Raw genomic sequence first — 16,450 nt, forward strand, 5'->3', positions numbered from 1 at the left:
ACAAATATAGAACAATTATAATTCATTTTATAAAATCATCTTTACTACTTTATGCTTTAATGCAAGACAAGAGACAAATATATTAGATTCCAAATTTTAATACATAAAGCATAAAAATCTGTAAAAATGTAGCACCATTGAATCAAAACAATGTCATCATTTGTATATCAGTTACTAATATTCAGTGCTAATATGGCTCCAAGAGTGAGTCACATGAAATTGATTCAAATATAAAATGCTTTATTTAATAAAGCAGGCACATAGTGGTGTCACAGAACAGCTGATGTGCTTCCAAAGCTATCCAGTCCACGTCTGCTTAGTCATACTGGTCTCTGAACGTCACACTCCTATAAAATATTGATAAGCAATTTATTAACACTGAGCTAAGTCACACATTTATGATAAATAATGCGAGCCCTGTGGGACTATTTAAATATGTACGTATCGAGGTAAATGCCGTTATTGTTCATAAACCCTTTGGGTTTCTAAACAGCAGTCTGGAGTGCATCATTGGATCTAACTATATAATTGAAGGAGAGCTCTTTATTGTGTGAAGGTGAACAGAGCACATGGGTGCATTTCCGTTGAGTTTTAATGATATTGTGAGCTACACAGACCTGTCAGGTGAGCGTCTCAGTGGCAGGTGGTCAGGAGTGGCGTGATGTGAACGCTCAGGTGAATAGGATCTTTGAGGGCTGAGGGAGTGATGGACAGGGGAGGGAGGAGTGCGCAGCGTGGAGGAGAAGATCGGAGAGCAAAGGGGTGAGGAGAATCCAAGTCTGCGCAGCTCCTTCACTGCTCGTTCCCTGAGAGACAAAGTAAGAAAAGGGGAAGACAAAGACACAAAGCAGAACAGACAAGAGAAGATGAGAGAGATAAAGATATCCATGAAGTCATCAGATAATTTTGAATGTCTAATTAAAAAGGCATGAGTTAATGAAGTGCCTCAGAACACAGACTATCTTACTGTTTAATTAGCATGGTGGCATTGCACTTTTGTGCTCATTCTTCTTGTACTTACAGTGCTATTGTTCTATTATACCTTGTAAATTTAATGCTTTATAAGTGAAAACAATGAAATAGACTAAATCGATCAAGAAGTTTGGTCACCTTAACTTCTAACTACTAACCCAGGGTGCATTAACTTCATCATAAACCACAGCACAGTTGAATTCATCAATCTGATATGGTGATGTTTTCTGTTACAAGATGTTTATTTAGCATTTATGGAGTCTTAAGTGTCAGTAATTTTCAGTCTTCAGGACAGAGGAATTTGCACTTTGCCATTTCTTGATAATATGACATGCTGTGTTTTTTGTCTTATTAACTTCAAGAGAAAAAAGAAAGAGACACTGGTAAGGCAATGATTGTTTCTAGCTGTTATAATGTGACAAGTGACAAGAGGAACCTGTCGCAGGGACTTTCCACAGTATTATATGGAACTATAAACAGTTAAAATATATGATGTGTCATTCATTAATAAATAAAAAATTGTAATCTTTGGCAAATCCCTGTGATGTCAGAGGAATAAAACATTTTGATCCTTTCTGTTAGGAAGGTAATCCACTTCAGGGAGGTGCCAGTAACTCCACCATCATGGATTATTTTCCTATAACAACACGCCTTACTGAGTTTTATTCCTTACTAAAATCACAGGTGCTGGACAGAGAATTAAAGTTAAAAAGTTTTATGATTAAAAAAGTTATATGATAAAAACATTATTTTAATGGAACTTTACCATATTTAAGGCAAGGTATTAATTCTTCACATATCACAGGAATAATTCGCACCATGCGTCAAACAGTGTGGAGCTTAAGGAAGCACTGTTACCTTTCTTCACGCTCTGTGTTCAGCTGCCTCCGGGTGGCCTCGAGATCAGCCTCTAACAGTGCTGACCGAGTCTTTAACTGAGCCATTTCTCTGCTCTGAGTGCTCCTGGGACAACAGAAAACAAAAGAGTACACCAGAACAGAATATAAATGAATGGAACAGACTCCAGTTTATTAGTAGTAGCCTCAAACGTTTAAGAAATACTCTATAAAACCGGTGACCTTTGACACTGGGTTGAATGTAGATCCTTCAGAAGGGTTGGTGGAGAGGAGAGTAATGTCCACTGATACTGATAAGCAATGTGGACAACCTTAAAATCTTTGCATTTCCAATAATAAGCAACATATAGATTTTTACAGTTCATATATCACAAGATACATTACAAGTACTCTGCAAACTCTAGAAACTACACAATACATCATGCATTTCAACTTGTGATTAAAAACATTTTTTGTAGCTAATCCTGATAAATCAGCTTTAATTTGCCACTGTGCTAGTTCTTCAACATTTTGAGTTATATGTTTCAGTATAGTGCTATTTATTTTTGGAGTAAGGTAAGAGCATGTTCAATTCAATTTCAATTCAGTGTTTATTTGTATAGTGCTTTTACCAATAGACATAGTCAAAAAACAGAGGCAACCTGAGGCAAGTGGCAAGGAAAACCTCCCTGAGACAGCATGAGGAAGGGAACCCGTCCTCTTCTGGGTGACATCCGATGAGTAGTTTATGCTGGAGAATTTGCATCATTTGCAGCATGTGTGTATGGTAGTGTGTATGAGCTTGTACTCACGCCTTGCTGTCAGCTACAGTGAGTTTGTCCCTGAGGAGCTGGATCTCGACAAGCCTCTCCTGAGAGCTGAGCTGTCTGTGTAATTCTTTCTCTCGCTCTTTCGCTAGCTGCTTCCTCAGGAGCTCCAGCTCAGAACGACACGACTCCAGCTCCTGCTGGACCTTATGAACACACACACACACACACACACACACACATATCAGATACAATATCAGATACTGTCATTTATACTAAAAAGTGACATTAAATGTATTAATTTATCACAATCTTTGTTATAAATCAAAGATTATTATATTATAAAATTATTATAAATTTTTAATTATAATTATAATCAATATAATTACAGAATTATCTTATTGAAAAATTACCTTATTGCACCAAGTAATTTACAGTATAGTTTTGAGACCAATAAATATTATCAAAACGTTGGCTAGCATTTGTGGCAGTTATTTATTTTATTATTATTACCTGACCACTTTTTCTTTATTTATTTCTGTTTTTACTTCAGATTGTAAATCATGTGAACTATAACTATATTATACATTCCTATATTGCTATGTTCCTATTACTGTATAATAGTTCACTTTATATTCTTTAGAGCTCGATGCGGAGCAATTCGGAAACCACACAGACACTGTTGTAATGTGTTTTATAAGACTGACACACACACATCACTCATATAAACAGTTTCCCAACAGCATTGTGTCACTGAGATGATCTTAACTGGAGGAGAGATTGTGCAATGTCATGCTCGCACAACCAGTTAACAGTGAAACTCAGCCCAGGTAAGTGTGCTAACAGTGACACCACGCACCGCTTCTTTGCCAGAGTCCAGTTTGACGCAGAGGTCGCGGGTCTTCTCCAAGTCGTGGTGTGTGTATAAGTGCTTGCTCTGCATCTGCCGCAGCTCTTCCTCCTGCTTCTCCAGTGTGGACTTCAGCTGTTTGAGCTCAGCACTGCAGCTCTGCTCAGCACTGAGAGCCTGCCAGAGAGAGAAAGACCAGCATACTGCAGTTAAGTCTATCCCTATTTTAATGTTCTGTTCACTTCCCAGCAAATGCTTGTCCCACTCACCCAGACCTGTGTTCATCCCAATAATCAGAAAAGTAAACAATATCTATATAAAGATACACAAAACCCATTCACAATGTTGGGGATAACCAACACATGTCTTCATAGTTTTTTAGACACTCCTTCCACAAATGTTAAATAAACACGTCCTTACAGAAACCCTCACCATATACCATACAAGATTTTATTTGTTAAATAACAAAACATTTTTCACTGGTTTATTTTTTGACTTAGATTATATGGAGCATGCCAGAGAATTAGCTGTTACTATAGGAATGATAATATATCAGAACTAGCTGATATATAAACGAGCAGATATAAACCTGTGATTAGTCAAACTATTATTATAGAAAATAATCCACCTTCTGATTCAATCAGATTTGAGAATTCCTCAGCGCTATGGTATAAACCATGTTAAAAGATTAGTCAGTTAGAATGGAATGAAATATGCAATATGAACACATTTTGATTGTATTTTTCTCCCACCTCTTGCAGACTGCTCTCCAGACTTTCTATTCTCTCTTTGAGTCTGCGTTTCTCTGAACCTGAGGTTCTCAGCTCCATCCGACACTCCTGCAGCTCTTTACACTGTCGTTCCTGCTCAAAAAACATTGTTACATTCAAGACAAATCACAGTGATATACTCTAGACCACAATCTCCACGAACACCTTTGGCTCAGGATGGTTTTTCCCAAAGTGATGCGATGCACATATATACTTTTGGACATGAAGTAATGCAGCTATAAAGCTATAACCCTTGCAACAAGTTGTGTTTAATACCTTGGAGGACAGTAGGTCTTCGATACTGGAGATGTCAGACACATAGTTTTGCACTTTCCTCTCCAAAACCTCAATCTCACGAGCGGCCTCATCTACTTTGAACTGCAAAGCCTGAGACAGAGAGAATGCAACTGGGGTTACATAATATCCTAAATCAAATGAGTTAATATTCATTTAATCATCCATCTTCAGTAACTACTTTATTCTGGTCAGGGTGATTGTGGATCTGGAGCCTATCCAGGAAACACTGGGTGTGAGGTGAGTATACACCCTGGATATTTTTTTAATTACTTTTTTATTAACTAAAGAACAATACATACATTTTATTCATTACTAGGAATATCAGTGAAGTTAATTCCTGTTATCACTTTACAACAGTTACAACAGCTATAAACCATCATTCCTGATAAGGCCCTCCAGTGATGGAAATGCTACAGCTTTACCCCTGACAGTAACAAAATGCTGACACTGGAGACTCCTTCCAAAAATACTACAAAAACATCTCACAGAAACCTTCAAAAACAATTCTCTGACCTTGTTGTCTAGACGCACTCGGTCCAGCTCGTCTCGGAGCTGTGTGTTATCTCTCAGCGTAGCATCTTTGAGCTTCAGTACAGCATTCAGCTCATCTTCTGAGTCCAACAGCTTTCTCCTCATCACGTCCAGCTCTCGATCTCTGCTGCTTACTGTCTCCTTCGCAGCTCTAGAGACGTAATTCATGCAATATATGAAGTAACTCTAATATTGCTTTGTAAAATTACAGCATATTTCATTGACATGTGCATACAACACACACACAGACACACATAAACAAATCCACCAGTATTGTATTAACTCTACAGCTTAAAAAGCTTAAAAACAATCTTACTGTGCATAAATCAAACACAGGGGATTCTCTACTACAAATCTTACTCTACTAATTCGATATATTTATGGAAGGAAGACAGACCTTTCTGTTAGGATAAAATGAATGCAATAATTTGACAGCCCAAACGCACTGTACACTATATGGGGTTTTGCCAAAGAATAAATTTCAAATCAAATAATTTTTTATTCCTATATTTACATTATATATAAGGTAGTAGACTCCTTTACGTTCCAGGTTGTAATTCAGGAACAAGATCAGAGCAGGTACAAAAATATTGCGGGATAAGGTTTTAAAATAAAAATAAAATCAAAAATCGCTGGCTTTTTAAGTGTTTAGAAATGTTTATAGAGTTATAGATAGTTTATCTGAAAGGAGCAGTCACTCACTCTAGAGAGGCTTCCAGATCTTCCATCTGTAGGTTCATCTTGTAGATGGAGTTTTCCTGAAAGAAGTGGAACATTAGTGAAAATATTTAAGAAAGGCAAACCCTAACCTGCTAAATGTATTTGTTGACCAGTGTATGTATATTTATATGTTCTCATCTGTCATAGTGAAGTGTGAGAGTGTGCTGTTTTTGGTCAAGTTTGGTCAGACTGTGTAAAGTGTGTGTTTATCATTCTTGTAAGTGAAATGAAATATGATTAGACCAAGAAAATAATCAGTGAAAGGGTGGTGTGACACGGCCTCACATGAAGCAGAAGATTGTTTGCCAATAACAGAACATCCAAAAGTGTTTTTTTTTTAAACCACAACGATTTGCCAATACTAATTTTTTTGTTTATTAAAGAATGACATGTTATACTCCTCTGTCCTGAAGACTTTCATGTGGTGGAAAACTTAAAGTTACAGCTTTATCACTGACACTGACAAAGCACTAACCCTAGAGACTCCTTAGAAAAATGCTAAATAAACGATTCCTTATAGAAAAATTCACCATATCAACAATTACACACGTTTTTAATGTGTTCACGTGGAGTGTCGGCCGTACAAATCCTTCTGAATTATCTGTTACTATAGAAACGATAAGAACGAGAACATTAATATAAACCTGTGATGTGAATTATAGCCGGCATTATTGTCACAGCTGTCCAATTATAGAAAATTAATCAACATCATCTGACCAATGAGGACTGAGAATTCAGCAGTGCAGTGGTATAAAGAGGAATAACACTTCTGCGTTAATGCTGACAGTTCTAAGATCATAACCTCACAATTATTCGGTTACTGAATTCCACAATTGTGCATATACTTATGTTACTACAACAGGTTCTGTTAAGTGTGTGTTTAGGAGTGTGGATGCAGTGATGCGTGGTTACCTTGTCATCCAGCTCTTTGTTAGTGGAGCAGAGCAGGTTATTCTTTCTCTCCAGCTGTTCCTGTAGAGTATCTCTGTGCTGGTTCAGTTCAGAAACAGTATTTTGCAGCACACTCAGCTCCCCTTTGAGAACAGATACCTCCTTCAGCAAAGACTCTACAAATATACACACACACTGTAAGTATCAAACACACCATTGTGAGATAAAAAAGTTTAAATGATAGCACAATGCCACCCACCTTAATTCAAAGGTTTTTACATCTACATAGGAATCACTATCATGTTTTCTATATATTCTTGCAATTTCAGGAGACTGAAGAATTACGAATCAGTTGATAAAATGCTGAGAGCTGATTCTAGATCTGATATATTCATCTGGACTTGCTATTATAGCTAATCCTGAGAACATAAATTCATGTTTAGCTATAATAGCAAATCTGGAATATGCATCTGGACTTTTATAGCTAAACATATGGACATAAGTTCATGAGAAACCACTGATGAGAAGCACTGATGAACCAAGCAAGACCTGTAATGGAAAACCTAAGAATATTTTCTACAGTGGAAGCCTAACAGTTCAGGGTCTGCCATAATGAGCTTGTTGGATTTTATTTAAATTTTTTTTTGTGATTAGTCTTAAAATTTTGCATCAGGTGCATCAGAACATTGGGCAAGTGTCGTCTCCTCCTAATGCCAAGTAATTATAAAACCCTTACCGTTCCTTTCATCCAGCTGTTTATTCTTATTCTGCACTCGCTGCAGATCTCCAATCCTGTTAATCAGCCGCTTCTGAGTCTCACTCAGAGTATTCTCTGTTTGAGTGTTAGAAAGCCTGCCAAAGATACAGGAACAAGAGTGAGCTCATTCACTACAAGTAAATGAAATCAAATCACAAAATCTAGCCTTGACAAAAACTATTTGGTAACTGATGCGGATGAATTCCTAGCCTGGGGGGCAAGCAGATTTCATATCCTGGATATTAGGGGTCTTTTTTATTCATAGTTGCCTATGTACAAACTAATATACAAAATTAATGGCCAATGTAATGAAAAACTTAACAATGTAAGTGTTAGCTTTCAGTGAATACATCTTGTACATAATTTTTTTAACCTGTCATCATTCATGTTCCAGTTACACGCATGCTAGTCTGATTAATTAGCACTCACAGACGATCTTTTTGGGTATGTGAAAACAGTGACAAAACCAAGCCGAATAAAGATCGGGTAAAGCTGTCATGCAGGCTATAAATAACAGTCACCAAAGAGTTAAACATTTCAGCAGAAAATAAAGAAGCTAGACTCAAATAATATATTTTTTGAATGTAAAACCACAGCTTATAGCCGAAACGTTGACCAAAGACTTGCGGATATTTTGTCCAGGGTGCACATTAGAAATTTTTTTGCCTTAGGTTATATTAATGCACTTACTATAACTAGCTAAGAAGCTTGCCATACATTAACATATTAGGTTAGGTACCACTTTTTAGCCTAGTCTCTTAGGAACAGCAAGCTTTGACTTGCCCAATGGGCTACCTAATAAATTTATAATTGTGATCTGTCTACCCCAGTGCTACCTTTTTTTTAGCCTCCTATAGATTTCACGCCCTGTTAAAATACACAGTCAGAAACTGACTATTATGGTTTTCAGTTTCAAGATGTCATAGATATATCTCACACACAGAGATTTAAAAGAAGTAATGAATCCCCTGGATGAACGGTGAAACATCTACATAATCACACTACAAGTCCAGTTGAATTGGCTTACTACTACTACTACTACTACTACTACTACTACACATTCAGACACTTCTGAAACACTCAACCAATCACAACACTTGTGTTAGGTGCAACAATTTTTATAAATGTAGTTAGAGTAAAGAAACAGTTGTAAATAGTGTTGTACTGCAACATGGCGTGGGCTAACCTGAGCATGCTGCATTCATTCTTGAGGCAGCTGAGTTCACCTTCAGAAGTAGCAAGCTTTTTGCCCAGCGTGTTCACCTGCTCCTCCAGATCCATCATGGCCTCCCTCATCTGCGCCTGTCTGCTCTTGTACTCAGCTCGCTCCTGCTCCAGCTGTGCACATATATCATGCTTTAACACCAGAGGAACTAGACAGATATTAAACCAAAGTGCATCTGTAAATATGTGTATAATGCATAAATATACATCTGTAAATATGCTGTAGCCTGACTACAGTAAAGTATCTTTTTATGTGTTTGGCTTTTGTGTAACCATTACAACCTTAGTCTTAACTTTAAGAGTTAAGACCTCTGCATACTTGATAATGTGTACAAGCTCGCATATAAACCACAATTTTGTATTAGCTGTCGCACACAAGTGCTATAGTACTGAATGTGGCACTATTACATTTTCAAGACAATTTCCACAACTAAAAGAAGAAGACTGCAGGCTTGGGCACGCCTTGTTTGTAATAACCAATCACAAGCTGGGTCCTGTAGCATGTTCATCCATGGAGTTTGTCCTCGGCGAGTGAGTGCTCCGCATGACGTCAATTTGTGGAAGCCAGCCATATGTCATCCTTGTGTGAAGTATGCTGGAGACCTTTAGTCACTTCCTTTAATACTAGGTTTCTAACCTTTTATTTACAGTGTTCATCTGGTCCTAAGAACCTATCTCAAGTCAGTCATGAAGCTTATTCAGTTAAGCTCATCTTAGAGTTCAGCTAAGAGTATATAAAGATTTCAGTGTTTAAACACTTCTTACAGTCAGTAAGGCATTCTGTAGGTCCTCCACCCTCTGCTCCAAGTGAGCTCTCTCACTAATCGCTGTCTCCTGAGAGATCTGAGATAACACACAGGAAAATATTCCATGTTGGAAACACTACATATGCACAAACACACAAACACACAGACTGGAAATAACCTACACATACACGTATACAACTATCAATTTTCCATTTATACATGCTCAATGTTCTCTGTTCTTCACACTAGGAGATGTCTCAGAACAAGCAGCATGGCCAAAATCTGAATCATAGAGCTCAATGCTGGATTCAAACTTAAACGCTTGAATCAACTTCGGAAATCTGAACTTGGAATTCCGTAATTTTCGAGCTCTGGCATGGTCCAGTTACAAAGTGGGAAAAAACATGGATGCCTCCATGAAGACATCCAGCTAACATTAGTGATCATGAGATTATGATGTAGTGTATTTACTTTCTCAAAACAGCAAACTGTGTGGTCAGTGTCTATGTGAAATGATCTAAAGTAAATACTACTATAAGCTTATTTAAAGTAGTGAAGTGATATTGTATTTTCGGTTGACGGTGTGAGCGGCCATGTTGAACATGATGTCTTATGCTGAAATCAGGGTTGAGGACATCACCTCTCAAGTTTCTGAGCAGGAATTCCAAGTGGACAGGAAAGCAATAACGGGAAATGACTTGCCCACAGCATTAAATGTAATTAAAAATGGTAAAAAAAGTATGGCGAGTTATTCATTAATAAATGTAAACAATAGTAATCATTGGCAATTGCTGTGGTGTAAGAGTAATAAAAAATTTTAACTCTGCTTTGTGTCACATCGCATCACACCATCCTGTCAATAATTATTTTTCTATAGCTTTTTATTACTCCTACAGCAATTGCCAATGACTACAAATTTTAAGTGAAAGCAAGACTGGCTTGAACCACGTCTATGTCTGAAAAAGGGATTTCACACTTGATCAAAAGTGCCAAATCTTCATGAGTGTGTCTCTTTTCTCTCTTTGTGAAGTTGCTGTCCTTTCAGTGGCCATTTTTGAGTCTTACTTCCTATGCCCTTTACCTTTAGACTTTCTGTCTACTATTTTCTTTGCCTCCTATCATGACTCTCTTTCTCTCTAAAAGCCAATCCCTTTATGTCCTACAGTGAGTCCCATTCTTCAGCTGTCATCCACTGAATATCCTACCTTGAGTCTCTCTCTCAGGCTGTCTCTCTCTGTGCTCATGCGGTGAAGGTCGGACATCGCCTCATCTCTCTCTGCCTCCAGGCGTTTCAGGATAGTCTGAGCTGTCACGCTGTGTTTGGATCCCTGAGATGCCTTTATTCTCAACACCTCACGTCGGAGTTCTGCTATCTCTTCCTGGGCCTGCACACAGCAGGAAGAAGGAGAGAGAACAAATGTCTGGATATTTCTGTTTTTACATTAATCTGTGAAATTAATTCATTTATTCATTCATCTTCAATAACTGCTTAATCCTGGTCAGGATCAGAGCTTATCCCAGTTCCTTTATTTAATTTCATCAGCAAGGCAAGCATCCTAAGCAACAGGCTAAGGATGCATCTCAAGATGTTTCCAAGTTTTTGAGAAGAAGGTTGAACAATCATGTCTGCAATGAAAGTAAACCAGGGCATGCTGGAGCTTGAGTTCAGATCAACGTGCCCTACCTGGTGATAGTGCATTCTGGTCTTGTCCCGCTCGGCTGTAAGCACCCGAACGTTGGCTTGGATCTCAGACAGGTGGCGCTCGTACTTATCCAGCATACTCTGCATCTCGTCCCTCTCTCTCAGCACTCTCATCAGCTCTGAGTCATATGTGCCTCCCTTATCATGCAAACAGAAAGCAAAACCATGGATAAAGCAAGGCTTTTACTGTAATATTGCTATCATTATTTATTTTCAAGAAATACAGTACAACTGTTGGATTCTGCTGCGTTCAGTATAACCCTGCATTTCAAAATCCACATAACACTTCACTAAATCATCTCGCTGGTGTTCGACTGCTGTCTCAAGTCAAGTTACCTTCACAGGGGGCTGCCGAATAGGGCTAGTTGATCTCCGGGACTTCAGTGCGCTCTTCATTCTTTCAGCTTCCTCTAAACTGTGCACAGAACTGTTACGAGAAGAGCCACGTGTCCCTGTGTTGTCTGTAACCTGCCCGCTTTCTGAAAGGGAGTAGTAAGTGTATCATGTCTGCATACAGATGACAGATACACAGATAAACATTAATTACAAAAATCTCTATCTATTCTGGGAAGATGGAGCATCAGGTGGGAAAGCACACTTGATAGGATGCCAGTCCATTGCAGGAAACCATTCACAGACACACACACACCACACACACACACACACACACACACACACACACGTTCCCACCTGGAAGCAATTTACATTAATCCACCTACAAGCATGTTTTTGGGAGGTGGAACGAAACCAGAGAACCCAGAGGAAACCCAAGCAGGTACAAAGAGAACAAACAAAACTCCATACAGACAGTAACTTGGGTTCGGTGGGGACCCTGGAGTGCGACCAAACTACCAAAATTAATCCACCAATTCCCAATTTGACCTCATCTGGTAGCTGAGTGAGTGTTAACCTCAAGCCCTGCTCCCAAACTCTCAGTTCTCATTAAAACATTTAGCAGTTTAACCTCACCTAAGTAGAGGTTATGAAGCTTGTCTACCAGATTTTTCACAAAGCTGCTTGGTTTTTTTTTTTTTGCATTGGAGAGTTTAATAACTCGTTTTGCATACTGGTCACGTCGCTGCAAAATAAGCAAAAATATGTCTCATTGTCTAAGCTTGCCTTTTCCACAAGGGGCATGAAACTTGTTCTCATTATTACAAAAGCCATGTGCATCCATCTTAGTCTCAAGCCAATTTGTGTGTTTTAGCTATCCGAGTGAAATTAGCTCACACAATCTGATTCATAAATAGGCAGAATACAGTGTTGGATTAGAGTCGGTCTCTTAAAACATCAAAAGTATTGAACAATATATAATTAAATAAGACTGTCTGAGAAAACCAATTCTCGTCTGTTACTCAGTTGAACCAGTGAGTTACAAGCCAGGTCCATGTCCAAATACATACTGAAAAAAAAAAAAGGGTGGGGAAAGCAGCTGAGGGACGTACCTGTGAGACACAGATGCTCCACCTGTGTGAGCAGATCACTCCGTTCACTCTGCAGCTGCTTGAGCAGAGTCTGGAGATCCTGCTTCTGGTCTGCCTCGGAGCTCAGCTGGCTCTGCTGGTCATCTTCATCCAGCTGTGGAGACTCGGTTCTTACGTTCTCCTTGGTCTGAGTGTGAAATAGAAGGTTATAAAGAACACAAGTTACAAATTGTAACTTAAATAAAAAAAAAAAATAAAAAAAAAACAGAAATGGAAAAAGTGACCAAATTATAAACATGGCTGCTTTTGAAAATGTCCTAATGTGCTTACGGGAGAAGGGATGATGACAGTGTGGTTCTGTGACGTGATCTTCTGGTCTATATTCTCAGCAGCACTCTGTAAAGAGAAGAGGTGGAACATAAAACATGCTATCACAACATACCCGAATGTGATGTTTTCACAGCAGGTGTTTAAAATTATAACATCAATTAATCCATTCAATTATAATGGGCTGATATTGAAATTCGGATAATAAATACACACTTAAAATCCAGAATTTAGATCATTATGTGATAAATAATTTATATAAATAGAAATTGAAACAATTAAAGTCAAAAGTAATTATGAGATGTATATTGTGTATACATAGAAGGTCCAAATGTGTGTGGTGCCATGAAAGTAGGATACAAGACACAAAAGTATGTTACAACAAGGAGTAGAAAAGACCAGTTTCATAAACAAACTGCCAAAAGTTTGACAAAATTAGTAAATGTTAAAGTTATTCTGCTTATGTTTCAACTTTGCTGTAAATGTTAATTTAACAGTGGGTGTTTTGATATAGGCCTAATACTAGAATCTAAAACTTCAACAGATTCACATTTATACAGTCATTAATGCAGGAGGATGTGTGTATACTGTTAAATTTTGTCTCATAGCTCCAGGTTTTCTATCATTAAGTAAAGAATAAAATTTCCAATAACAGCATATCCAAAGCATTTTGTTCCTCTTATACCACGGCAATTTGCCAAAGATTACAATATTAAATTTATTAATGAATCACATCATCAATTTTAACCATTGATGACATTTGTGGAATGTCTACAAGACAAGTTTGTTCTTGTTTTCACTTATGTTACAGCAGCTCCAAACAGTCAAAAAACCACAGCTTGTCATGTTAGCGAGAAACCAGAATGCGCAAAGTTCTCTGTCCTGAAGACGCTTTCGTGGTGGAAAACTTAGTTAAGAACTTAGAAACTTAAGGAGTGTTAAGAAAGCACTGACACCTGAGCCTCCTTCCATAAATGTTAAACATCTTCTTACAGAAACCATATCAACAATGATATCATTTTCATTGTTAAATTTTTTATTATAAGATTTACATTACGAGCGCATCCACCATACAATTCCTGTGAATGTGCTGTTACTACAGAAATGATAAAGTATTAGAACAAGCGCTTTGATATAAACCATGGAGCTCAAACTTCTGTCCCAACTGCTGTTATATATAAAGTTAATCAACACCTTCTGACCAATCAGGTTTCAGAATTCAGTTTGTAGCACATCAGTTCTTGCTGGTGTTTGTTTGCTTAAGTGGCCTTGTTGAAAAACTTGTGTATGAGCTTTGTGGTTTCTGAAACTGTAGTGGACCTGCTCAGTCGTGCTGTGTTTCTGCAGTTGTGTTGGTTTGTAGTCTTTCAGCTCCCCCTGCTGACTTTCCTCTGCTCTCAGCCCCTGCTTTAATGCCTCTTCATCAGCCTGCAATAAAGCAAGTAGCAATCAGATATGCAGCAAATCAGAGGCCGCAAGATGCTCCATTTAGCTGGACTAGTGCCAATGTCAAAGCTCTATAAGTCAAGTCAAAACTCTTTACTTTCATGAACACAGAAAGTCACACACACAGATATTAACAAGCTTTATTTTATTGATCCAAGTAAGTTAAATAAATAAATAAATAAATAAATAATCTGATGCAAGAAACAAAATAAATAAATAAATAAATAAATAAAAACAAATATAGCATACATGATAAGTGTTGCAAACTTTACCTTACTACACTAAATGTTTTTGTTGTTGTTGTTGTTGTTGTTGTGTTTTTTTTTTTTTTCTGGACACATTTGAAGAGTAACTCAAGCAAGGTCGTCATGGCAACATAAAATACATTTGTTGTTGCTAGGACGGGGATCGAAAAACGTTTGAATGAATTAAATGTTAATTACGTATATATTAATTATATAAATTACCAGTTAAATAATTACATTTAATTAAAAGCTATTGTGTAAACTCATGGCTTAAATAAATATGGCATAAATCTGTGTCCATATTCTCCCAGTTTCTTTTTGTTTCGCCTGAAATTTCAGACTTTCCAAAGCAGTATTTTGTATTGGTTATATTGTAAATATAACTGGTATTACCTTTGTACTGCAGCTGGCACAGTTAATAAAGGCGTTAAGAGGTCACACATGTTTCAGTCCGTGAGTATTAAACAGCTCTATTTTGTCGGATGAATCCTGACCAATCAGATTTTAGCATTAAACGACAGGAAATGGCGTCTTAAAAAACAGAACCAATTACAGAGCTCGTTCTTGTAAAATGTGTATTCCGTTGCCTTGACGACGCAGCGTGTCTCGCTACTAAACTTTCAGTTAGGTTCATGATTCGTTTTTTTTTCTTTGATACACAATCCTAAACAGGTCAAAACTAGTGTACAGAATAAATCATATCATCATACAGAAACAGTATACACCCTCTCTCATTACACTAAACTTCTTTTTCTTTCTTTCTTTTTCTTTTACTCATTTTTATACACTAATTATTATACACTTATAACAGCCATAATATCCTTCCTACCTTTTCTTTGCCTTTGTTAGCCAATTCAGCCATAGAAACAGGCAAACTCGATTTTTTTTTTGCCAGTATTTCTTTCTTTCTTTTTTCTTTCTGTGAACCTCACCTCAGATGTCTCTGCAAGGTGCAGTTAAGTGATGTGTCATGAATGAGTCGGCTCTTTGACTCGGCTCTTTTAGGTGAGAGCCGACTCGCATATTTGAGCCTTTTTTATGCAGATACACACAATGCTGTTACTCCTGCGGTGTAATTTAATGAAAAAGGGTGTATGTTTCGTACCTTTATTATAACTTTACCTAGAGAAGTGCATGTGGTGTACCTTTAGCTTTTAGAGTAATGGTATTTTAGTTAGATATCTTAAATTGTTTTCCAGGCTTCTAACTAGCATTTGAGTAAACAAGTTAACCACAGACTAACATTTGAGTAAACAGACTAACCAAAACCTAAAATTTGAGTAAACAGACTAACCACAAACTAACATTTGAGTAAACAAGCTAATCAAAAACTAACATTTGAGTAAACAGACTAACCACAAACTAACATTTGAGTAAACAGACTAACCACAAACTAACATTTGAGTAAACAAGCTAACCAAAAACTAACATTTGAGTAAACAGACTAACCAAAACCTAAAATTTGAGTAAACAGACTAACCACAAACTAACATTTGAGTAAACAAGCTAATCAAAAACTAACATTTGAGTAAACAGACTAACCACAAACTAACATTGGAGTAAACAGACTAACCACAAACTAACATTTGAGTAAACAAGCTAACCAAAAACTAACATTTGAGTAAACAGACTAACCACAAACTAACATTTGAGTAAACAGACTAACCACAAACTAACATTTGAGTAAACAAGCTAATCACAAACTAACATTTGAGTAAACAGACTATTCACAAACTAACATTTGAGTAAACAAGCTAATCACAAACTAACATTTGAGTAAACAGACTATTCACAAACTAACATTTGAGTAAACAAGCTAATCAAAAACTAACATTTGAGTAAACAGACTATTCACAAACTAACATTTGAGTAAACAGACTAACCACAAACTAACATTTGAGTAAACAGACTAACCACAAACTAACATTTGAGTAAACAAGCTAAC

General features: G+C 37.2%; 1 protein-coding gene across 1 annotated transcript; it reads right to left on the bottom strand.

The window, feature by feature from the left end:
* Positions 1-127: 127 nt before the first annotated feature.
* Positions 128-15,873, bottom strand: tsga10 (testis specific, 10). The gene is made up of 20 exons (XM_026932146.3): positions 15,335-15,873; positions 14,135-14,242; positions 12,818-12,883; positions 12,509-12,674; positions 11,400-11,542; positions 11,046-11,201; positions 10,567-10,746; positions 9,381-9,458; positions 8,578-8,729; positions 7,371-7,486; positions 6,656-6,810; positions 5,726-5,781; positions 5,006-5,174; positions 4,472-4,582; positions 4,178-4,288; positions 3,435-3,602; positions 2,621-2,781; positions 1,831-1,935; positions 618-806; positions 128-347 (listed from the first exon to the last, which is right to left on the bottom strand). The coding sequence occupies exons 1-20, from the start codon at positions 15,365-15,367 to the stop codon at positions 317-319; spliced, it is 2,454 nt and encodes an 817-aa protein (XP_026787947.3). The 5' UTR covers positions 15,368-15,873; the 3' UTR covers positions 128-316.
* Between the last annotated feature and the right edge of the window lie 577 nt (positions 15,874-16,450).

The sequence above is a fragment of the Pangasianodon hypophthalmus genome, chromosome 26, assembly GCF_027358585.1.
Source record: "Pangasianodon hypophthalmus isolate fPanHyp1 chromosome 26, fPanHyp1.pri, whole genome shotgun sequence".
NCBI classification, from domain to species: Eukaryota; Metazoa; Chordata; class Actinopteri; order Siluriformes; family Pangasiidae; genus Pangasianodon; species Pangasianodon hypophthalmus.